General features: G+C 39.3%; 2 protein-coding genes across 36 annotated transcripts in view; one reads left to right on the top strand and one right to left on the bottom strand.

Annotated features, from left to right (window-relative positions):
• SLC17A1 (solute carrier family 17 member 1) overlaps window positions 1–25435 on the bottom strand; it is a 247276-nt gene that overhangs the window by 146351 nt on the left and 75490 nt on the right. Inside the window, exon 13 of one of the 28 annotated variants that reach the window (XM_070777582.1) lies at window positions 5034–19453. The exons of the other annotated variants lie outside the window; for them this stretch is intronic. The gene's annotated coding sequence lies outside the window, so the exon portion shown is untranslated. Of the gene's footprint in view, window positions 1–5033; window positions 19454–25435 lie in introns of those variants that run through there. 28 annotated transcript variants of the gene reach the window in all.
• SLC17A4 (solute carrier family 17 member 4) overlaps window positions 17202–25435 on the top strand; it is a 34185-nt gene continuing 25951 nt past the window's right edge. For 2 of the 8 annotated variants that reach the window (XM_019985900.2, XM_070777589.1), the window contains exons 1-2: window positions 17202–17312; window positions 25202–25328. In XM_019985900.2, coding sequence (XP_019841459.2) covers window positions 25238–25328 — 91 coding nt within the window. In that variant the 5' untranslated portion in view covers window positions 17202–17312; window positions 25202–25237. Of the gene's footprint in view, window positions 17313–20903; window positions 21091–21949; window positions 25329–25435 lie in introns of those variants that run through there. The other 6 variants (XM_019985901.2, XM_070777590.1, XM_019985903.2 and 3 more) reach the window with 4 other exon arrangements.

The following is a 25435-nucleotide window of genomic DNA, read 5'->3' as shown; positions in this document are numbered from 1 at the left end:
GAATCACAGATAAATAGCCTGGAGACAAGGATTGAGAAGATGCAAGAAAGGTTTAACAAGGACCTAGAAGAAATAAAAAAGAGTCAATATATAATGAATAATGCAATAAGTGAAATTAAAAACACTCTGGAGGCAACAAATAGTAGAATAACAGAGGCAGAAGACAGGATTAGTGAATTAGAAGATAGAATGGTAGAAATAAATGAATCAGAGAGGATAAAAGAAAAACGAATTAAAAGAAATGAGGACAATCTCAGAGACCTCCAGGACAATATTAAACGCTACAACATTCGAATCATAGGGGTTCCAGAAGAAGAAGACAAAAAGAAAGACCATGAGAAAATACTTGAGGAGATAATAGTGGAAAACTTCCCTAAAATGGGGAAGGAAATAATCACCCAAGTCCAAGAAACCCAGAGAGTACCAAACAGGATAAACCCAAGGAGAAACACCCCAAGACACATATTAATCAAATTAACAAAGATCAAACACAAAGAACAAATTTTAAAAGCAGCAAGGGAAAAACAACAAATAACACACAAGGGAATTCCCATAAGGATAACAGCTGATCTTTCAATAGAAACTCTTCAAGCCAGGAGGGAATGGCAAGACATACTTAAAATGATGAAAGAAAATAACCTACAGCCCAGATTATTGTACCCAGCAAGGATCTCATTCAAGTATGAAGGAGAAATCAAAAGCTTTTCAGACAAGCAAAAGCTGAGAGAATTCTGCACCACCAAACCAGCTCTCCAACAAATACTAAAGGATATTCTCTAGACAGGAAACACAAAAACGGTGTATAAACTCGAATCCAAAACAATAAAGTAAATGGCAACGGGAACATACTTATCAGTAACTACCTTAAATGTAAATGGGTTGAATGCCCCAACCAAAAGACAAAGACTGGCTGAATGGATACAAAAACAAGACCCCTACATATGTTGTCTACAAGAGACCCACCTCAAAACAGGGGACACATACAGACTGAAAGTGAAGGGCTGGAAAAAGATTTTCCATGCAAATAGGGACCAAAAGAAAGCAGGAGTAGCAATACTCATATCAGATAAAATAGACTTTAAAACAAAGGCTGTGAAAAGAGACAAAGAAGGTCACTACATAATGATCAAAGGATCAATCCAAGAAGAAGATATAACAATTATAAATATATATGCACCCAACACGGGAGCACCACAGTACGTAAGACAAATGCTAACAAGTATGAAAGGAGAAATTAACAATAACACAATAATAGTGGGAGACTTTAATACCCCACTTACACCTATGGATAGATCAACTAAACACAAAATTAACAAGGAAACACAAACTTTAAACGATACAATAGACCAGTTAGACCTAATTGATATCTATAGGTCATTTCATCCCAAAACAATGAATTTCACCTTTTTCTCAAGCGCACATGGAACCTTCTCCAGGATAGATCACATCCTGGGCCATAAAGCTAGCCTTGGTAAATTCAAAAAAATAGAAATCATTCCAAGCATTTTTTCTGACCACAATGCAGTAAGATTAGATCTCAATTACAGGAGAAAAACTATTAAAAATTCCAACATATGGAGGCTGAACAACACGCTGCTGAATAACCAACAAATCACAGAAGAAATCAAAAAAGAAATCAAAATTTGCATAGAAACGAATGAAAATGAAAACACAACAACCCAAAACCTGTGGGACACGGTAAAAGCAGTCTTAAGGGGAAAGTTCATAGCAATACAGGCACACCTCAAGAAACAAGAAAAAAGTCAAATAAATAACCTAACTCTACACCTAAAGCAACTAGAAAAGGAAGAAATGAAGAACCCCAGGGTTAGTAGAAGGAAAGAAATCTTAAAAATTAGAGCAGAAATAAATGCAAAAGAAACAAAAGAGACCATAGCAAAAATCAACAAAACCAAAAGCTGGTTCTTTGAAAGGATAAATAAAATTGACAAACCATTAGCCAGACTCATCAAGAAACAAAGGGAGAAAAATCAAATCAACAAAATTAGAAACGAAAATGGAGAGATCACAACAGACAACACAGAAATACAAAGGATCATAAGAGACTACTATCAACAATTATATGCCAATAAAATGGACAACGTGGAAGAAATGGACAAATTCTTAGAAAAGTACAACTTTCCAAAACTGGACCAGGAAGAAATAGAAAATCTTAACAGACCCATCACAAGCATGGAAATTGAAACTGTAATCAAAAATCTTCCAGCAAACAAAAGCCCCGGTCCAGACGGCTTCACAGCTGAATTCTACCAAAAATTTAGAGAAGAGCTAACACCTATCCTGCTCAAACTCTTCCAGAAAATTGCAGAGGAAGGTAAACTTCCAAACTCATTCTATGAGGCCACCATCACCCTAATACCAAAACCTGACAAAGATGCCACAAAAAAAGAAAACTACAGGCCAATATCACTGATGAACATAGATGCAAAAATCCTTAACAAAATTCTAGCAATCAGAATCCAACAACACATTAAAAAGATCATACACCATGATCAAGTGGGCTTTATCCCAGGGATGCAAGGATTCTTCAATATCCGCAAATCAATCAATGTAATACACCACATTAACAAATTGAAAAATAAAAACCATATGATTATCTCAATAGATGCAGAGAAAGCCTTTGACAAAATTCAACATCCATTTATGATAAAAACTCTCCAGAAAGCAGGAATAGAAGGAACATACCTCAACATAATAAAAGCTATATATGACAAACCCACAGCAAACATTATCCTCAATGGTGAAAAATTGAAAGCATTTCCTCTAAAGTCAGGAACAAGACAAGGGTGCCCACTTTCACCATTACTATTCAACATAGTTTTGGAAGTTTTGGCCACAGCAATCAGAGCAGAAAAAGCAATAAAAGGAATCCAAATTGGAAAAGAAGAAGTAAAACTCTCACTATTTGCAGATGACATGATCCTCTACATAGAAAACCCTAAAGAGTCCACCAGAAAATTACTAGAAATAATCAGTGACTACAGTAAAGTTGCAGGATATAAAATCAACACACAGAAATCCCTTGCATTCCTATACACTAATAATGAGAAAACAGAAAGAGAAATTAAGGAAACAATTCCATTCACCATTGCAACGGAAAGAATAAAATACTTAGGAATATATCTACCTAAAGAAACTAAAGACCTATATATAGAAAACTATAAAACACTGGTGAAAGAAATCAAAGAGGACACTAATAGATGGAGAAATATACCATGTTCATGGATTGGAAGAATCAATATAGTGAAAATGAGTATACTACCCAAAGCAATTTATAGATTCAACGCAATCCCTATCAAGCTACCAACAGTATTCTTCACAGAGCTAGAACAAATAATTTCACAATTTGTATGGAAATACAAAAAACCTCGAATAGCCAAAGCGATCTTGAGAAAGAAGAATGGAACTGGAGGAATCAACCTACCTGACTTCAGGCTCTACTACAAAGCCACAGTTGTCAAGACAGTATGGTACTGGCGCAAAGACAGAAATATTGATCAATGGAATAAAATAGAAAGCCCAGAGATAAATCCACGCACATATGGACACCTTATCTTCGACAAAGGAGGCAAGAATATACAATGGATTAAAGACAATCTCTTTAACAAGTGGTGCTGGGAAATCTGGTCAACCACTTGTAAAAGAATGAAACTGGACCACTTTCTAACACCATACACAAAAATAAACTCAAAATGGATTAAAGATCTAAACGTAAGACCAGAAACTATAAAACTCCTAGAGGAGAACATAGGCAAAACACTCTCCGACATACATCACAGCAGGATCCTCTATGACCCACCTCCCAGAATATTGGAAATAAAAGCAAAAATAAACAAATGGGACCTAATTAACCTTAAAAGCTTCTGCACATCAAAGGAAACTATTAGCAAGGTGAAAAGACAGCCTTCAGAATGGGAGAAAATAATAGCAAATGAAGCAACCGACAAACAACTAATCTCAAAAATATACAAGCAACTCCTACAGCTCAACTCCAGAAAAATAAACGACCCAATCAAAAAATGGGCCAAAGAACTAAATAGACATTTCTCCAAAAAAGACATACAGATGGCTAACAAACACATGAAAAGATGCTCAACATCACTCATTATCAGAGAAATGCAAATCAAAACCACTATGAGGTACCATTTCACACCAGTCAGAATGGCTGCGATCCAAAAGTCTACAAATAATAAATGCTGGAGAGGGTGTGGAGAAAAGGGAACCCTCTTACACTGTTGGTGGGAATGCAAACTAGTACAGCCACTATGGAGAACAGTGTGGAGATTCCTTAAAAAACTGGAAATAGAACTGCCTTATGATCCAGCAACCCCACTGCTGGGCATACACACTGAGAAAACCAGAAGGGAAAGAGACACGTGTACCCCAATGTTCATCGCAGCACTGTTTATAATAGCCAAGACATGGAAGCAACCTAGATGTCCATCAGCAGATGAATGGATAAGAAAGCTGTGGTACATATACACAATGGAGTATTACTCAGCCATTAAAAAGAATACATTTGAATCAGTTCTAATGAGGTGGATGAAACTGGAGCCTATTATACAGAGTGAAGTAAGCCAGAAGGAAAAACATAAATACAGTATACTAACGCATATATATGGAATTTAGAAAGATGGTAACAATAACCCTGTGTACGAGACAGCAAAAGAGACACTGATGTATAGAACGGTCTTATGGACTCTGTGGGAGAGGGAGAGGGTGGGAAGATTTGGGAGAATGGCAATGAAACATGTAAAGTATCATGTGGGAAACGAGTTGCCAGTCCAGGTTCGATGCATGATGCTGGATGCTTGGGGCTGGTGCACTGGGATGGCCCAGAGGGATGGTATGGGGAGGGAGGAGGGAGGAGGGTTCGGGATGGGGAACACATGTATACCTGTGGTGGATTCATTTTGATATTTGGCAAAACTAATACAATTATGTAAAGTTTAAAAATAAAATAAAATTGGAGAGAAAAAAAAAAAAAAAAACAAGACCCCTACATATGCTGTCTACAAGAGACCCACCTCAAAACAGGGGACACATACAGACTGAAAGTGAAGGGCTGGAAAAAGATTTTCCATGCAAATAGGGACCAAAAGAAAGCAGGAGTAGCAATACTCATATCAGATAAAATAGACTTTAAAACAAAGGCTGTGAAAAGAGACAAAGACGGTCACTATATAATGATCAAAGGATCAATCCAAGAAGAAGATATAACAATTATAAATATATATGCACCCAAGACGGGAGCACCACAATATGTAAGACAAATACTAACAAGTATGAAAGGAGAAATTAACAATAACACAATAATAGTGGGAGACTTTAATACCCCACTCACACCTATGGATAGATCAACTAAACAGAAAATTAACAAGGAAACACAAACTTTAAACGATACAATAGACCAGTTAGACCTAATTGATATTTATAGGACATTTCATCCCAAAACAATGCATTTCACCTTTTTCTCAAGCACACACGGAACCTTCTCCAGGATAGATCACATCCTGGACCATAAATCTAGCCTTGGTAAATTCAAAAAAAAGAAATCATTCCAAGCATCTTTTCTGACCACAATGCAGTAAGATTAGATCTCTGTTCATTTATGTAGCATTCCAAAATAACAAAATTAAAGAATATAAATTAGTACTCACTTCCAGCTGGTGTCCTAGAAGGTCAGTAAACAAGAAACATTCCTTTGACAAAAGACCTTCAAGTGGCTCTGAATAAAGAAAGCCTCTGGCTCTTAGTGAAACAGCCCAACAGCCTTACAGTCCTCGAGGCGTACTGCTGCTGCTGCTGCTAAGTCACTTCAGTCGTGTCCGACTCTGTGCGACCCCATAGACGGCAGCCTACCAGGCTCCCCCCGTCCGTACTAGAGGCACCTAATTCTACAACTTCCAGTGTTGCGCGGAAGACTTGACCTCACTATCACAGCTGGACTTGAAGCAAACTTGCTTTAAGTGAAAGTGAAAGTCGCTCAGTGGTGTCCGACTTTTTGTGACCCCATGGGCTGTAGCCTGCCAGGCTCCTCTGTCCATGGAATTCTCCAGGTCTGAATGCGGGGTGTGTATCCATTCCCTTCTCTAGGGGATCTTCCCAACACAAGGATCAAACCCAGGTCTCCCGCGACTGAAGCGAAGTAACACACACATATTCAAATAAAGTTTTCAAACAACCAGATCTGACTGGAGGAATGATTATAGCAGAATATAGGTAAAAGTCCCTGGAGGAGGGCATGGCAACCCACTCCAGTATTCTTGCCCAGAGAATCCTCATAGACAGAGGAGCCTGGCAGGCTACAGTCCACGGGGTCGCGGAGTCAGACACGACTGAGCGACTAAGCACAAAGCAGCACAAACATAAGTAGGACTGCCAATTTGACTCTCTGATTATCCAATGCCTGCCAGACATCAACCAATCAGAACACTAATCTTACCCTATCCCACTAGTCAAGTAGCTAAAATAGCCTGCGAATACTTCCCTCAATCATTTGTTAAGAACTGTTGTTTTTCTGCTGTTTCTATTTTGAAGGTAGGTAGCACAGCAGGTAGGCAAAGGTCTGTTGTGTCTTCCTGACTGGAAAGGAGACTCTGATACAAGGGCTGCCAAACAACATGGCAGCTACAAGTCAGGCATCCTCCGGCCTGACTTTTGCACAACCATTGCCCTGGGTGGGCCTTCAGTCCCTGGGGTCTCAGAAGAGGCGGACAGGACTTCTGACTAAACAACACAGCCAATATAACTTCTCTCCTGGACTTTAGTGATTGCTCCAAAAGTGGGGAAGTGGCCTGAGCTGAGCCAATGTTTTCTGAGATTTTCAGCAGCTTGCACATACTTCTTTTTATGAGGGTGTGAGTGAGACTAGGGTGGCTGAGGAAGTGTCTTCTGCCTTTTGGAAAAGATTGAGAAGAACAGTGGAGTGAAGGGGAGCGATAAAAATGAGTTTGGAAATTTGGGGTGAGGAACAGAGAGATCCATTTATATCCAGTCTCAGCAGGTGTGCTTGTTTCAAAGGCTCTTATCTTCTGAAGCGTCCTAGTATACTTAAGGACCAGCCTTCACTTTTGTCTTTTTAAAATGCTATTTCAGTTTGACTTCTGTCACTGCAAGAGACTGTGTTTGACAAATCCAAGCCAAAACTAACTCAGCATAATGAAAATACCACATTTACTAGCATATTGAACAAATAAGTTCATTCTGCCCTTATCTCTGCCCTTCCTTTTCCTGCAGCAACAATACTGATGTCTTTGCTCTTAATTGAAAGAGAAGTGAAAATCGGAGTGGGAGGGAGAGTAGCCAGATGGCCCTGAACCTACTCAAGAGATTTAAAGTGAATCATTGAGGGTGAAAGGAGTCAAGTAGAGTCTGAATGGATGCCTGGCACTCTTAGAATAGTGGGTATTACAAAAAGAAAGAAAGGAAACTCCTCTTGCTTTTGTCTCCAAGCTAAGATTAGAATTCCATAGTGGATGAACAAAGAGAAGGAAAATTCAAGGGGAACTATTTTATTTTCTAATAGGTGGAGAGTAAGGGTACAGACCCTATAGCCAGGGTCAATGGCAGGAATCTTGACTGCATTCCAAGTAACAAGTCACTTAACCTCTCTGTGAAATAATAGTGATGGTACTTTGTAGATTTGTTGTGAGTGTTAAAGTACATATATATCAAGTGCTTTGAACGTTGACTAATGCATAGCAAGTATTATATAAGTGCTCTCAAAAGGAGCACTGGAAAGGGAGAAAATGGGAGCCTAGGAATTCTATAGTAAAGAGCATGCTCTATCTGTAGGTAACAGGCTGACAGAACTATCTTAACGAAAACCTCAGAAAATCAGTGAAAAACAAGATACTTCAGTTAAGTGGCAAGATAGGGAACTAATACAAAAGTCAATAACATTAATTATAAATTATAACCCGGTGGTGCTAGTGGCCAAGAATCTGCCTGCTAATGTAGGAGAAGTAAGAGATCTCTGGGTAGGGGAGATCTCCATGAGGAGGGCATGGCAACCCATTCCAGTATTCTTGCCTGGAGAATCCCATAGACAGAGGAGCCTGGCGGGCTACAGTCTACAGGGTCACAAAAAGTTAGGCACAACTGAACCAACACATAGCACACAGCACACATAAGTGTCTAGAAGATACAAAAAAGGAGAAGACCGAATTTTCAAAAGATACAAAACATGTGAAATGTCTACGGTAAACTTAATAAGAAAACTAAGTATTCCTAAAAGAACCAAAAGTAGAGTTAAATAAGCATGAAGGCATCCTATACTTGTGGACAGGATGATATGACATCCTAAAGATGTCAAATTCAGTATAATCCTATTTATTCAACAAACTGAAAGTTCACAGGGGAGAAAAAGGCAAATTACCCCTAAATACATGAGAAGATATTCATTTATAATCAAAATAAAGGACAAATTAAAATTATTGGGTTAGCCAAAATGTTCGTTTGGATTTTTTCCATAACAGCTTACAGAAAAACCTGAACGAACTTTTTGGCCAATCCAATACACTGAGATGTATCAATTCTCGCCTATCAGATGTTAAAAAATCCTACAGCCTTCCCAGCTGACAATACTAAGGAGAAATGGGCACACCTGTACATTGCTGGTGGGAATGTAAAATGATACAGTTATTTATGCTGAGAAATTTCAGTTAGATCTAATCAAGTAACATATGCCTTAACCTTGGACCCAGGATTTTCACTTCTAAGAATCTACCTTGAAAATATGATTCTCTATATATGAATTAACAAAAATGTACAAAGCTGTTCAGGCAGCATTATTTGCAATATTTTATAAAGTGGAAATAATGTAAATGTACACCTACAGGGGAAAGGTTGAATAATTTCCAAGACACACTCACACCAGAGCACCTGGAAATGAATGAGAATCATCTTCAGGTCCTGGTAGGGAAAGAGCTCCATGACATACTGTAAGGTGAAGAAAGAAATGTAGAAAAATTGCACATTGACTGTTACTTTGGGGTAAAAGGAGGGAAATTTTGAACCATGTTCATGATTCACAGGTTCAAGAAATAAAATTACATCAAGAGGAAAATAAGTTCTGAAAACAGACTGATATGCATGAAGCCAGGAATGGAACCCACGTCTCCTACATTAAAGGCAGACTCCTTACTCGCTGAGCCAATGGGGAAGATTATGAATGAAGTTCACAATACCATATTGGTAACATGAACACATAACGGTTCAGTCTGAACACAGTTCTCTGATGATACATTCTTAATGGGATGTCTTCTATTTCTGTCAGAAATTAAAAAAAAATAATAAATAAAAAAAATTTAAATCCCCAGTTTTGTAAACTAATAGAAAAATGAAGCAACTTCTATGAGGTTCTGTGAGCCAGCATTACTCTGAAACCAAAACTAGACAAACATGTTAAGTCGCTTCAGTCGTGTCTGACTCTGTGTGACCCCATAGACGGCAGCCCACCAGGCTCTGCCGTCCCTGGGATTCTCCAGGCAAGAACACTGGAGTGGGTTGCCATTTCCTTCTCCAATGCATGAAAGTGAGAAGTGAAACTGAAGTCGCTCAGTCGTGCCAACTCTTAGCGACCCCATGGGCTGCAGCCCACCAGGCTCCTCCATCCATGGGATTTTCCAGGCAAGAGTGCTGCAGTGGGGTGCCATTGCCTTCTCCATGACAAACATAGCACAGGTAAACTCAAAGCTAATATCAGTTGCTCAAGTAGACACAAAAGTCCTAAAGAGAATAATGTAAAATCCATGCAAGTAGTTTATTAAGGAAAAATAACATCATGAAGCTAGGTGGTTGAACCTTGGAGTGCCAGTATACTTAAGGATTTAAAATGTCTTTGACCTACTGATTAAACAGGGGCTACAGTTGACTCATTAGAAAAGACCCTGATGGTGGGAGGGATTGGGGGCAGGAGGAGAAGGGGACGACAGAGGATGAGATGGCTGGATGGCATCACCGACTCAATGGACGTGAGTCTGAGTGAACTCTGGGAGTTGGTGATGGACAGGGAGGCCTGGCATGCTGCGATCCATGGGGTCGCAAAGAGTTGGGCACGACTGAGTGACTAAACTGAACTGAACAGAACATCTGGTGGTTCAATGGTAAAGAATCTGCCTGCCAATGCAAGAGATGTGGGTTCAATCCCTGGGTTGGGAAGATCCCCTGGAAAAGGAAATGGCAACCCACTCCAGTATTCTTGCCTGGGAGATTCCATGGACAGAGAAGCCTGATGGGCTACAGTCTATGTGATTGTAAAGAGTCAGACATGACTTAGCTACTAAAAACAAAACAAAACAAAACATTCACATGCAAATGATAACTGCTTTTAGCCCCCAGGAATTGGTGGCAAATCAGACAATGTTTCAAGGAATTTATGGATATGGAGATGAACAAATGAATAATTTTAGAAAAATCATATACACTTAAAAAATTATTACTACAGCAGATAATGTGTATAAAAAGTGTATGAGAGCTACTGGGTTGAGAGTCTGGTTCAACTGGGAGAGGAAGGTAAAGAAAAGTTTTCTAAGGAGAAGGTTATTTAAGCCAGACCTTGATGAGGGAATCACTAAATGCCATACAGAGGAAAGGGCAAGACCCATTGAAGGAGACAGGAAAGCATCATCAAAGGCATTGCAGTGTGGCCAGAATGGTTTCTTTGAGTAATAAAGAATCTGATATGACTAGAGATCATAGACATGCAGTGGGAAGATTTGACTGGATGGCAGCTTGGGGATGGTTGACACAAATTTTTGTGCATGCTTGTGCTAAGTCGCTTCAGTTGTGTCTGACTCTGCGACCCTGTGAACTGTAGGAGAAAAGAACCTCTAATCAAAAGTGTAGATGTTCAAAGCTTCTGAGTATGAGAGTGAAATAGTCAGATTTGTGAATTATTGAGAGACTGCTTGTATCAATAAGATGGATTATAGTGGAAAGATTGGGAACTATGAGGAAACAAAGCTAATGTGTTTGCTTGAGCCAGATACTAGGGGTTCTCTTAAGCATTCAACTTTGTCCCTAATCCCTACAAGTTATCACTCATAGAGCCAGTGTTGTGATAGATTAAGTTCCAATGTGAGCAAACTTGCTTGCAAGGGTCAACCATTAAATTTTGGAAAATTTTGCAAACTGGTTGTTAAATAAGAAACACCATTATTAAAAATTAAATTTTATAAAACTACAATTAAATAAATTTAGAACAGGTAAAAATACACATCAATTTCTAATTATTTGCCAATGTTTACTATTAACTATGTTCTTGAGGCTATTTTCATCAATTCTACGTGAATGATAGAAATGCTATTTAATGACTTGCTATTGTGCTTTTCTTCTCAATTCTGATTTCACAGACATGCTGGTAGCTGGAAATCAGCCTGGTGGAATTTTTTACACCATGGAAATCAACAAATGCTATAAGGCAGGACTTTACCTATTGCTTTCTTGATTACCTAGATTTAAGAATGTCCTAGAGAACATGTGAATTAAAAGTGTGATATATCTGTAGCTATTGCACTGTAAAGAGCCCCAAATATTAAGGAAATATTTTCCCAGTGTTCAGAATCTATTATCTGATTCAGCAAAATAATCACTCATATCACTGACATCTGAGCAACATTCTGACATAGTTTTTTCTTGGCAGAAAAAAAAAATCAACATTTATGTTAGGACTGTATTCATTAGTCAATAGTATGAGTGACTTCTGTGATGAAATGGATAGTAATCAAGCAGTTCTTTGTAGTCTGATTTTATGATACTATTGTTGGTAATGAAATTATAAAAATGGATATTTTGTATGAAATAGCAATTCTTTCAAAATGATAGGTCTAATCTGAAACTCAAAGAGACATTTTAGCTTAAAATTTATTTCTAAAACTGTATAAAAATAGCTAACAGAATTTCATACATTAACCCTTGAGCAGTGTCAAGAGTTTTATTAACACATATGTGTATGTGTATATGTGCTTAGTCACTAAGTTGTATCCAACTCTTTTGCAACCCCATGGACTGTAGTTGGCCAGGCTCCTCTCTCCATGGGATTTTCCAGGTATGAATACTGGAGTGGGTTGCCATGCCTTCTTCCAGGGACATTTACCAACACATCACTGTCTATAACCCATACTCCATACATTTGAGATAGGTTCCTAAATGAAATAAATGTATAGAGGACAATGAAAGGCAAAGGAATACTTCATTCACTTGTTCTGTAGCCTCAAATCCTAGCTGAGGTGTGAGGCCAGATAATGGGAAAGACCGTTTTCCGTGCACTAAAGAAAATAGGAAGTCAAACATGCTCATTTTCCTCATTTTAAAATTGGAGGCTTGTTCTCAGCCTCCTGATCCTTCTACCTCAGATTTGTAGAGTAACAATCATCAAATAATAAAAGAAGATGATCTGGCCTCTTTTCAGAAAATCTGGGAAAGTTCTAAAAGCCAAAACACTTGGGCACTATTGAGGTATTGGTATTTCTCTTGAGCTACTATTCTATTTGAAAAATTGCCTTTCATATTCCATCCAATTAACAAATCCTTGGAGGCTTTCTAGAAACAGTGTCATTCTATGAGATGCTTCAGAAGTATTAAAGGACATGCTTGGAGATAACTTCTTTAAGTCAAGACATGGGTAGCCATTCTCTTCTCCAGGGGATCTTCTCCACAGGGATCAAACCCAGGTCTCCTGCATTGCAGGCTGATTCTTTACTGTCTGAGCCACCAGGGAAGCCTGGATAATAAAGAGAATTAACTCTTGTCTACCTGGTGGGCTTGAATGTTTACCACATCTGCAAATAATAAATTCAACAAAAAGTACATCATGTCCTATCCAGTGAACTGTGTGATTCAGAGCCATGAGCATATAAACCAGAAAAACATAGTTAATTACAGCTATTATTTTGGAAAGTTAGTTGCTCTGAAAATACTTTGGTTTCTGATGATCTTTAATTAGCTTATCTGCAGCTGGAGTCCTTGATGACTGCCTCAAAGGGTTCCTCCCCCAAATCCAAGGATGATTCAATACTGGGACATCCATAAAGGTGATTCACCAAATTAGTAAGTTAATACTGATAAAGCATTATGTTCATAACAAAGGTTACCAAAAATGCACTTGAAAATACTACAGTTACTCTTCAGTTAAAAACTTTTAGTAAGCTGAAGCTAACGGGATAAATTCTAAAAACTGTTGAATGAATACATCCCCAAAGAAAGCCCAGCATGTCCAGTAGTGAAATAATAGTTTTACTGTCATTTGAGTCAGGAACTTGCCCCTAAAAGTTCTTATCACCAACACTATCTTATCGTGGAATATTAGACAAAGACAGTAAGCACATAATTTAACCATGGTCAACTCTAAGCCAATTTCAGACTTTTGGATGACTTCATTGAAGGTCTAGTGTGGCTGCCAGCTTCTAAGATGGCACTCCATCACCTCTGCCTCCTAGTACTGGCACCCTTGTGCAGCCCTGCCCCCACATTATACAAGGGTTAGTCTATGGGATGCAGAAAACACAAAACAGCAGAAGTTAGAGTGTGTCACTTTGGAGATTAGGTTGTAATAGATAAAGGAGTTTCTTTTAGTCACAAAGTAGAAAAAAGAGAATCAATGGAGCTACTTATTGATTCCTAGCAATAGATTGCCAATAAAAAGACACACTTTCTTTTACAAATTCACAGTACCCTAAAAAGAATCTTTGATTTGAATGGGGCCTCCCAAAGCTATTCACCAAAAATATCACCAATGGAGAAACACCTCTATGCCTCTAACCCCTTGAAGCACTTCCCCACCTCCCCTCCTCCGCTGGTAACCACTGGTTTGTTCTCTGCCTCATCTGTGAGTCTGTTTCTTTTTTGCATGAAAAGACATTGCTAAGCATTAGGGAAACACAAATCAAAACGACAATGAGATATCACCTCATACCTGTCAGAATGGCTGTCATCAAAAAGACCACACAAATATCAAGTGTTGGCAAGAATGAGGAGAAAAGGGAACCTTAGTACATGGTTGGAAGGAATGTAAACTTGTACAACCACAATGGAAAACAGCATGTGGATTATTTTGAATTAAAGTGACCTGAGAAATCACCAGTGGAAAAAAATAATTTAAAAACCTACTCTCATCTCCTGCTTTCCCCCTAAAAGTGGAAAATAAATCTTCCATGTGAAGTCACCCTGTACCAGGAGGGTAGAATATATCACCAGACTTAGAGAATTCAAGACTAAGAAAGCTATATAAACAAATTTTGTTACTTCTTCATTAGTCAGCTGCCCCAAGTACAAGCCTCTCTGTTTTGTTACATCTTCACAAATAATTGTTTCTCTGTTTAAAAATTATATACTATAAACAACCTGTTCTGATCACTTTGGGGTCCCATTGCTATGAGAATCCACTGAGAATTAGATTTTTTTTTCCTCCTGTTAATCTTGTGTCAATTTAATCATTAGACGAGTTGAAAGAACTCAAGAGGGATAGAGGGAAATTTCCTCCTACCTGACAGAGCTAACAACAAATCCCCCATCCCAAAAAAGTATTTTAAATTCAAAATTTGCTAAAAAGGCATAATTAACACTTATTTTACATTTAAAAATTGCTTACTAAAATAAGACAAATAGGATTCCTAACATATGTGCCTAGTATATCTCAACCTAAAGCCCAATATCATGTTTGATGGTGAAATATCAGTACCATTCCCCAGAGAGTCAGGAACGTGACAAAGAATCTTTGTATCACCATCATTATTATTGATGACATTTGTGACATATTTAGGAATATTCGTCAAGGAATTTTCCAAAGAGTTGATTTATTGCATTGTGTTTAGAGGAACATCTAAAGAGAGAAATGAAAACAGATACATTACTGTACTGTATATTACTGTGAAAAAAAAAAAAAAAGCTCCATTTTAACTACGAGGCTATAAAGTAAAACAATGTAATCCATACATCTACACCATCAAAAGCTACAGAGATTTGGGACAAACAACAAAAATACACAGTGATATTGTGAAGAAAAGTCTAAAGCTTTCTAAGAGGATTAACATGATTAGAAATAGCTAAGAATATAATAGCTAAGAGTAAACTTAGGCGAATCAATTGTCCCTTGAATTAAGCACACGTGCCTTCCATGTGTGTGTGCGTGTGTGTGTGTGTGTCTGTCTGTCTATCTGTCTGTCTGTCTGTCTGTGTATGGCAGCTGCAGACTTCTTTTTCCCAAAAAGAGGCAAAGAGATTCTAGGAAATGTAAACAGAAAACTGAACCTCAAATTACCCCAAAATACATTTCATTTCTATATATGTAAAAAATATAACAATATGATGAAACCAATGAAAACAACATGCTCAAAATTGCTTAGATTTGACCTGTTTCATATATTATTAATAAATATTAGAAAGCAACTCTGGGAGAACATTAATCATTAGCACACAAGGATAATCTATGATCCCAATGATTCAATATAAAAAGATAAATCTATGGTTGTACCACTAGATCTAATTAGGAGAGAAAACCCACACAGTTACCTGAAATAGGAAACTTTAGTATAAAGAATGAATTCAGGGAACTGGAGTAAGGACTCAGGGACTGGCTAATAGGAAGCAAAAATAACCAAAGAGTGGAGGACCAGCAGAGATAAGGCTTCCCTGGTGGCTCAGTGGTAAGGAATCCGCCTGCTAATACAGGAGACGTGGGTTTGATCCCTGGGTTGGAAAGATCCCCTCGAGAAGGAAATGCCAACCCATTCCAGTATTCTTGCCTGGGAAATTCCATGGACAGAGGAGTCTTGTGGGCTAATGTTCAAGAGGTCGCAAAAGAGTTGGACATGACTTAGCAACTAAACAACTAAGATCATGGCATCTGGTCCCATCATTTCATGGCAAACAGACTGGGAAACAATGGAAACAGTGACAGACTTTATTTTTGGGGGCTCCCAAATCACTGCAGATGGTGACTGTAGCCATGAAATTAAAAGATGCTTGCTCCTTGGAAAAAAAAGCTATGAACAACCTAGACAGTTTATTAAAAAGCAGAGACATTACTTTGCAACAAAGGTCCATCTAGTCAAGGCTATGGTTTTTCCAGTAGTCATGTATGGATGTGAGAGTTGGAGTGTGAAGAAAGCTGAGCACCGAAGAATTGATGCTTTTGAACTATGGTGTTGGAGAAGACTCTTGAGAGTCCCTTGGACTGCAAGGAGATCCAACCAGTCCATCCTGAAGGAGATCAGTCCTGGGTGTTCATTGGAAGGACTGATGCTGAAGCTGAAACTCCAATACTTTGGCCACCTGATGCAAAGAACTGACTCATGAAAAGACCCTGATGCTGGGAAAGATTGAAGGCAGGAGGAGAAGGGGACAACAGAGGATGAGATGGTTGGATGGCATCACTGAATTGATGGACATGAATCTGAGTAAGCTCTGGGAGTTGATGATGGACAGGGAAGCCTGGCATGCTGCAGTCCATGAGGTCGCAAAGAGTTGGACATGACTGAGCGACTGAACTGAACTGATGGAGTATAATCTATAAAATATTGAATTACTATGTTGTACATTTGAAACTAATATAGTATTGTAAATCAAATATAGTTCAGTTTAAAGAGAGAGAGAGAATCAGAGATGAGCAGACGGACAAGCATGCCTGAGTCTTATGAAATGTTTTGTTACAAAAGGGAGCAGATTCTTGATGCATGACAGAAAACCAAGAAATTCTGTAAAACAATTATTCTTCAATTGAAAAATTAAATTTAAAAAAAGGGAGAAGAATCACATGGTGTCTATTTTCACAGAAAACTCAGTGGCTTTGTGCAAATAGATATAATCCGAAAACCACAAAAATCATTAAAGTTAACCAAAATATATTAAGTTTCTACTCTGGAGAGCCTAGTTGTATTAAACAAGAGGGTGACAGAGGGAGGGCTTAAAAGGGACAAGACATAGCCCTTCTCATAAAGAATATAATAACCCTGAGCCACCCCATAAGGCACCAGTGCTTAAACAAGGAGCATGGGCTGTCAGGCTCCTATATAAGGAGGAGCATCCATTCCAAATGGAAGATCAGGGATGATGGTGGTGGCCTCGTCTGGGCCTGAAGCATGAGCAGGATTTAATGAGCTCGATCTACTTGTCAGTGAGACAATGAAAGTAAAGTTAAAATTAAACCATTATGCCAATAAACTCCCCTGTGGTAACACAGGGGCTAAAGGTTTAGGGTAATCATTTATCTCCTAGAGACTAGGAAATTTGGGAATGTTTAGAGAAATCGATTTGAATGGAATGAGGATCCTGTAGTCCACCTCCCTCCGGTGAGCTTTCCATCTTTTGTTCTTTAATATTCTGCTTTTGAGATGATGAGAATGGGTTTTCCCATAGAGAGCTGCTTGGTTTGCTGTTTTGGGGGTGGGGAAGAGACTTTTCCTGAGATAATTCTGAAAAGTGAGAAAGAAACCAGGGTCCCAGAACTCTAGGGAGTAAAACTCTGGGAATAAAATTATCCAAAAGGATGGCTACAGAGACCTGGAGGCAAATCAATAATTTAAAATTATACTTTTTAGAGTTAATATCACCCATTTATTGGAATTAGACTAGATAGCCTGTAGTTTAAGATTCCTAAACTGGGCTTGTTTTTATGGGATGCATTAATTTAAAAAAAATCAGTCATATCTATAGTGAGACAATAAATGTAAATTCTGGCAGAGGGAGATTTTCATAGGGGCTAACAGATCAAATAACCAAAACAGATTTGACCTTTCCAATTAATTTATGCATGGGGGAAAAGTAAAACAAAATGAAATCCCACAATGCTTTGGGAAGTAGGTAATGAGTGAAGAGTTTGGGGCAGAGAACTTTAATTTGGGGCCTATGAATAAGAGCCATGAACTGTTCTTATATATAGGAAATGCTCAGTGCGGAGACCAGACAAAGATAACATTTGTGCTATTAATAGCTCTGCCTGGTACCTTAAGGAAAAGTCTCATTCTACAGTGAACTAATCAATGGCAGATGACCAGGATATATTTAATGCAAAGGTAATAGACACAGAAACAGTCTTGGCCAGAGAAAGTGATAGGAAATTGATACAGGAATGAATGGCCCAATTTTTTTGCTGGTTCTTCCTCATTTCCTGGTCTCCAAGTAAATAGATAAGGCAAATTTATATTTCTACTTGAGCCCTCTGTCCTGAACTACCGACTCATAGACACAATGCCTATTTGGCAGTCTTCCCTTCTGGATCAAACAGTCAACTCAAACCCAACATGTCCAAAATGAAACTCCTGTTTTTCTTCTGGAGACTTGCTCTCCTCTTGCTTATCTCCCCACTGCCACTGAGTGCACAGCACCATTCACTCACTCACTCAAGCCATAATTCTAGAAGTCTCCAAAAAAGTCTCCCCTTTTCCTGATCCCCCTATCTACCTCATGAGCAGTTCTTCTTGACTCTAGCTACAAAACAGATCCCCACGACAGCCCAGCCCGGATACCATTAACTCTTGAATAGGTAGCTATGACAGCCTCTTCTCAAGTCTCTTGGTTCCCAGTCTTGACCCTTGTAGACCATGCCCCCCTACAGCAGCCAAGGCAAATCCAGTCCCCTTACCTACTCACAGGACCCCACATGGTGTGTCCTCGACCACCACTTTGATCTCATCTCCCACCGTTGACCTTCTCACTCACTCTGCCCTGGTCATGTTGGAAAACTTGCTTTGTTTCTTTGCCTGGCATGCCCTTGCTCAGAGCTGCCTCTTTCTCACCATTCCCATTTCAGCTTGGATATAACTTCCTCACACAACCAGGTAAAGTAGTTAGATTTGGCCAAGTGACGCTGGTTACTAAGTTGTTGTCAGTGCTACTGTCATTATCTTCATAGCAAATGTCATTCTTACTTCTTTCTTTTCATTTTGTGCCTCTCCTGGAGACTTTGCTGGAGTTAACAAGGCAGTGGAAATTGGGACAAAGCAGATACAGGGTAAGGGATGCAGGTGTGGACAATATGCTGACATCATTGCTGGTTACCAGAAAAACTAGTAAGCACTTCTGTAACAATAAGTATGGAAAGGGGAAGTTTAATGCAAACTAAGTCCTTCAGTCATAAATGCAAGAGAAAGAGCTAAGGTAGCAAAATATTCGATTTATTGGTTCAACAAATATTTACGGGATCAATGAACTAGTGGTCAGTGAACTTTCAGGTGCTGGTACACTAGAAGAGTCCTGCGAGGTATTATCATTATTTAATCACTAAGCCATGTCTGATTCTTCTGTGACCTCATGGGCTGTAGCCAGCCAGGCTCCTCTGTCCATGGGATCTCCCAGGCAGGAGTACTGGAGCGGGTTACCATTTCTTCCTCCAGGGGATCTTCCTGACCCAGGGGTCAAACCTGAGTCTTCTGCATTGGCAGGCGGATTCTTTACCACTGAGTCACCTGAGAAGCTCCCTGATAGGTATAACCTTTAGGAAAAAACGTTACTCTGAATGCTATGTCTTCGAACTAATTGCCCTAAGGGGTAGACAGGCATGATAAATTACTGTTATATCGGGATATTCAGTCCCTTCTTGTGACAGGTTTCTTGTCAGTTCCCACTCTATTTTGCCAATGAGCAATGATTTGAATTCCAATTCAACTTTCAGTTTGTTTCTGATTTCAATATGGACTGGAGGGCTCTTTGGTCTATAATCTCTGTGTTTTAAAATGATGTAATGAGTTGCCAGTCCAGGTTCGATGCACGATACTGGATGCTTGGGGCTGGTGCACTGGGACGACCCAGAGAGAGGGTATGGGGAGGGAGGAGGGAGGAGGGTTCAGGATGGGGAACACAGGTATACCTGTGGCAGATTCATTTCGATATTTGGCAAAACTAATACAATATTGTAAAGTTTAAAAATAAAATAAAATTTTAAAAAAAGAAAAAAATGATGTAATGAGGCAACTGTTGTATTAATTAATCGCTACCCACTATAGTTGTGATGTGCACAACACAGACATTATGCAATGTTTCTATTTACACTTAAAAACAATATCATCAAAGAATCAGATATATCCATGCTCTTATGTTAATTAAAGTAGTACTCCATAGAGAGAAATTAGAAATTTTATTTTACAAGCAACTCCTGCCCTGCCCTCACTTCCCTTTACCTCTGCTCAACTCCATAACTTTTCTGATCATTTTCAGAGAGTGAAAAAGCCATTGGTTATTTTCAGCCTCCAAATAATCTCATGTGATAATTCATGGCTCCAGTCTGATGAAAAGCATGCAACTCCCAAATTTTATCTAGAAGCAGAACTTCTCCTCATCTCCAGCTTGGGTCTGGTTGGGGAGGGTGGTGGTGGAAGATTTGGTTTAGCTTCTCATTCCCTTTCTCTGTCAACTCCTCTTGCCCCTCCTGGTAACTGAGGCTGCTGATCCATTTCAGGCTGGTAGTTAGGGTGGTCAGTAAAAGGCAGGAAGTATGGTTGTTCCCTGGACTCTTAAGATCTGGCATTGTGGCTCTCTAGGCTTGGGTGGATGTTCAGCATTACTCTTCTGGAGAGTTCCCTGCTGGGGACACCCATCAGTCTCTCCCTTGCCCTCTGCTCAGCCCTTACTGTTCCTCCCTCAGCCGTTGGGCATCTGGCACTCCATCTCACCTTTTGGGGAGTCATGTGGTCCCTCAAGACAGTTCTCTTGGCAGGATTTTAAAAGGCTATAACCTGGACCTCTCTAGTCATTCATATCTGGCTCAGAAGGAACCTGCATGTGTCTGTCCAGGCATCCTTGCACCTGCTGCTGTGGGAAGTCTTACAACCCTCCGATGTGCTGTGGGCCCTTCCTCTGCCCTGCAGCCTCAGGCCATGAGTTGGCGCCCCACGGCCTTAGAGTCTGAGGTCTGTGTTACTCATCAGTTTCCTCCTCTCTCTCAGGCACACATAGTGGGGCACACACACACAACCTCCAGGGGACAGAAGTCAAGCTCTGGACGACCCCGTTGCAGGCAGCCAATATTGTTTGCCTTGGAGTAAGGGGCGGCATCCACCTGCTCTCTTTCATGAAGTCAGGGTGAATAAGTGACGCGCATACCAGCAACTTCCTCTAAAGAAGCTTTCTCAGGTTTGTCTCAGTTTGTGCCCTTGAAGTGAGTGCAGCAGCCTCCTCCTTCTCAAGTCTCTCCCATCACTTTAGAATAAAGGCAACACTTATTGTTTTCCTCTCAGAATAGGATATGTTCAGTCAAATTGGAATCAGGACTATGTGAATAGCCATTGACACACATTATCATGCACGAACATGGGTGCACATGGTTTGTGAAGGTGTCAGAATGAAAGATTCTGACACTTCAAACACTGCGACCTCAGTTTTTGTGAGAGTTTTTTGTTATTGCGGTTTTAAATGTATTTTTAACCATAGTAATAACTCACAAATACATTACTGTTGTAATACATTTAAACACCATGCTATGTGCTAAGACGCTTCAGTCGTGTCCAACTCTTTGCCATGGACTGTAGCCCACCAGGCTCCTCTGTCCATGGGATTCTCCAGGAAGAATACTGGAGTGGGTTGCCATTATAGATAGATTTAAATTTCCATGTGGCCATTCCTCCCAAGGCAATGGTCCTCTTCATTCCCTTATATATATTCATAGATGACCCATGTTACCAGATTCATGCATCTTAACTTTAAAACCAGGACTCAGGACAATGTAGATGAGAGCTGTCACTGTCTCAGTGTTGTAAGTTTCTTTTCATCATTTTCTATTCATTTGCAAATACATAAGTTACATAATGGGATATTATGTATACATATGTTATACTTATGTAAATTTTACTATACTATACAGCAATCAAAAGGAATCCATTGAATCTACATTAAAAAGCATATAAAAAACTAAAAGATGGAAAAGTTGTAGAATCTTATACTTAATATTTTACAAACATACTTTTTTTTCACCTAATACGTCTTTTAAATTTTTATATGCTTTTAAAGGGCTTCCCTGGTGGCTCAGACAGTAAAGAATCTGCCTGCAATGCAGGAGACCTGGGTTCAATCTCTGGGTTGGGAAGATCCACTGCAGAAGGGAATGATAACCCACTCCAGTATTCTTGCCTGGGGAATTCCATGGACAGAGGAGGCTGATGGGCCACAGTCCATGGGGTCACAAAGACAGATCTAGTGAATTCCTTTGACTGCTATATAGTATTCTAAAGTTTACATATACTTCACTTAATTTAACTATTAATGATCATTGATTATTGTCTCTGATTTTTTACTTTTACAAATATTGCTACAAGGGGTGTCTTGGGACATACTCTGTGTGGCTGTGCAGACACCATGAAGCAGCGGTATCAGATGGAAGGGATGAAATTTGACCACTATAAACAATAGCTTATTTATTCACACTTTTGCCTAAACTTGGTGATAAAAGTCTTCTAAATATTTATGAAAGTTGATGGGTAATAAATAGAATGATATTGTTCTTTGACATCCATGTCCTTCCTTTATAATAAGGCAGAGTGCATTTACCCCATTTGTTGTTCATCTGTATTTGTCTACTGTTCTGATAGTTACCTGTTCTTCACCTATTTTCCTGTATTTTGTCTTTTTTATATTATCTTGAAAATGTTTAAAAAAAAAAACCACCACTCCTCTATCTGATATCATACTGAAATGGATTTCTTCCCTTTTGTCAATGACCTTTAATGGCAGCTATTATTATAAATAAAGCTTGTGTTTTGTATCTGACAGTGTCCTTCTGATATGTCCAGGTATAAATTTCATCTCATTGGCTTGAGACTCATTGTGATTCTTGAATCTGAGAAATATCATGTTTCATCTGTTCTGAATGAGTCTGATTCATTATTTCTTAAAGTATTGCCTCTCTCCAATTCTCTTTTTCTCCTCTTAGAATTCTTATTCAATGTATACTGGACCTTTTCACTCCATTTTCCAGGTCTGTTAACTTTGCTATCATACCTCATCATCTTACTCAGCCTTATTTGATATAATTTACTTAGCTCTACCTTCTATTTCTCTAATTCTTTCATTAGCTATGTCTAGTCAGCTAGTTTCCAATCACAGTGTCTAAATTTGTCTTTTGTATTTCAAGCAGTATCCTTCTTAAATCTGCCTATTCTTTTGTTATCTTCTTATATTTTATTTCTTCAGTTATTTTCAGTTCAGTTCAGTTGCTCAGTCATGTCTGACTCTTTGTGACCCCATGGACTGCAGCACACTAAGTTTCCCTGTCCATCACCAACTACTGGAGCTTGCTCAAACTCATGTCCATCGAGTTTGTGATGCCATCCAACCATCTCATCCTCTGTCATCCCTGTCTCCTCCTGCCTTCAATCTTTCCCAGCATCAGGGTCTTTTTCAATGAGTCAGTTCTTTGCATCAGGTGGCCAAAGTACTGTAGTTATTTAAAGGATGCTTATAGAATGTGTTTATCAGTGCAGGCTATTTTTTTGGAAGTTCTCAGCAGTTTAATCATGCTATGTGCTGAGTCTGAGGATTTGCCTTGGATGATCACTTCTATGAGTGTTTATAATTTTGGATCTTGAATTCATATTAAGTAGAGCTTCATCTTCAGTAATTCTGTGTGATCTGTGTTGAGCAAATCAGCCTAGGCCCAATTCTTCTTACTTCAGTTTTTCAGCTGAGCAAGAGTTCTCAGTTAGGACAATGTGAATTCCAAACTCCAACTTCCCAAAACATAGTTATGAATTTTTGTAACTTTCAGGAGAGGCTGAGGACAATGCACATTAGAGCTGTCACTGTCTCACTTGCTGCAAAGGGTAGAGCCTCTAACTCAGTTTTGAATTCCCTTGAGGTTTCTGGCTCTATGTCAAGATCTCTATTAATGTTGCCTTCCTGGCATGAGTCTGAGGTTTCATCCTCCATTCCCTACAAGGACCTGACAAGCCCCTGACAAAAACTGATGCTTTGTCCCCAGGCCCAAGGTTTCTGAAGAGTAAGCTCATTCCTCTAATTTTTCATTACATCCATGGAGATATCTCATACTATCTTTGAATATATGTATTTAAAAGATGCTTTCTCAGGACTTCCCTGTTGATCCAATGGTAAAGAATCTGCCAGCCAACACAGGGGACATGGGTTCGATCCCTGGCCTAGGAAGATCTCATGTGCCACAGGGCAACTAAGCCTGTACACCACCACTACTGAGACCATGTGCCCTAGAGCCAATGCTGTACCACAAGAGAAGCCACTGCAATGAGAAGCCCGAGCACTGAGAAAGCCCATGCACAGCAGTGAAGACCCAGCACAGCCAAGAATCAATAAATAAATAGTAAAAAAGATGTTTGCCAGATTCTATCTTGTATCAGTTCAGTTCAGTTCCGTTGCTCAGTTGTGTCTGACTCTTTGCGACACTATGAATCGCAGCATGCCAGGCCTTCCTGTCCATCAACAACTACCAGAGTCTACCCAAACTCATGTCCATAGAGTCGGTGATGCCATCCAGCCATCTCATCCTCTGTTGTCCCCTTCTCCTCCTGCCCCCAATCCCTCCCAGCATCAGGGTCTTTTCCAATGAGTCAACTCTTCGCATGAGGTAGCCAAAGTATTGGAGTTTCAGCTTTAGCATCAGTCCTTCCAATGAACACCCAGGACTAATCTCCTTTAGGATGGACTGGTTGGATCTCCTTGCAGTCCAAGGGACTCTCAAGAGTCTTCTCCAACACCACAGTTCAAAAGCATCAATTTTTCAGCGCTCAGCTTTCTTCACAGTCCAACTCTCACATCCAAACATGACCACTGGAAAAACCATAACCTTGACTAGATGGACCTTTGTTGGCAAAGTAATGTCTCTACTTTTTAATATGCTATCTTGTATATCTAGATCTTATTTAGTAGATCTAGTTTTCAGGTTATTTAATCTATTGGAATCTTCCAGGTGAAATTTCAAAGAAGATTGTCAGGTTTTAACATCAAGTTGCTACTGGTAGCAGCTGAAAGATATGGAAACATAGAACTGGAAAGAAGATTATAATCCATTAAGGCAAGCCAGACCAGATCCCTCATTTGAGAAAAGCAGAGAAGTGCCATTCCCAAGACTACACATTTGGGTAGTGATAGAATCTGGACAACAAATCATGTCTCTTGAACACTAATTTAGCACTTTTTCCACTAAACATTTCCTCCTAATTCTTAAAAGAATTTGGGCCATGCTATAGGACACCTCTTTTTATATTTACTTTTATTTCAGTAGGTAAACACCAGTGTCTGGGAGAAGAGAATCAAAATGTTTAATACAGTAGAAGCCGGAACCATAGTGGGAGGTCCTGTCAATAATGATACTGTAAACATGGCTCAAGTACAAACCTCCAGGAAAGGTAAAATCGTGTACTGGGGTGTGGATAAAACTGGGATCTATGTCACTGTTTGATGATGTACAGCCTCTTCTTGAGCCTACACATTGCCAAGAATTCTATATAGCTGT

The sequence above is a fragment of the Bos indicus genome, chromosome 23, assembly GCF_029378745.1.
Source record: "Bos indicus isolate NIAB-ARS_2022 breed Sahiwal x Tharparkar chromosome 23, NIAB-ARS_B.indTharparkar_mat_pri_1.0, whole genome shotgun sequence".
NCBI lineage: Eukaryota > Metazoa > Chordata > Mammalia > Artiodactyla > Bovidae > Bos > Bos indicus.
Note: the sequence above shows the minus strand (reverse complement) of the source record. Positions and strands in the feature narration are given on the sequence as shown.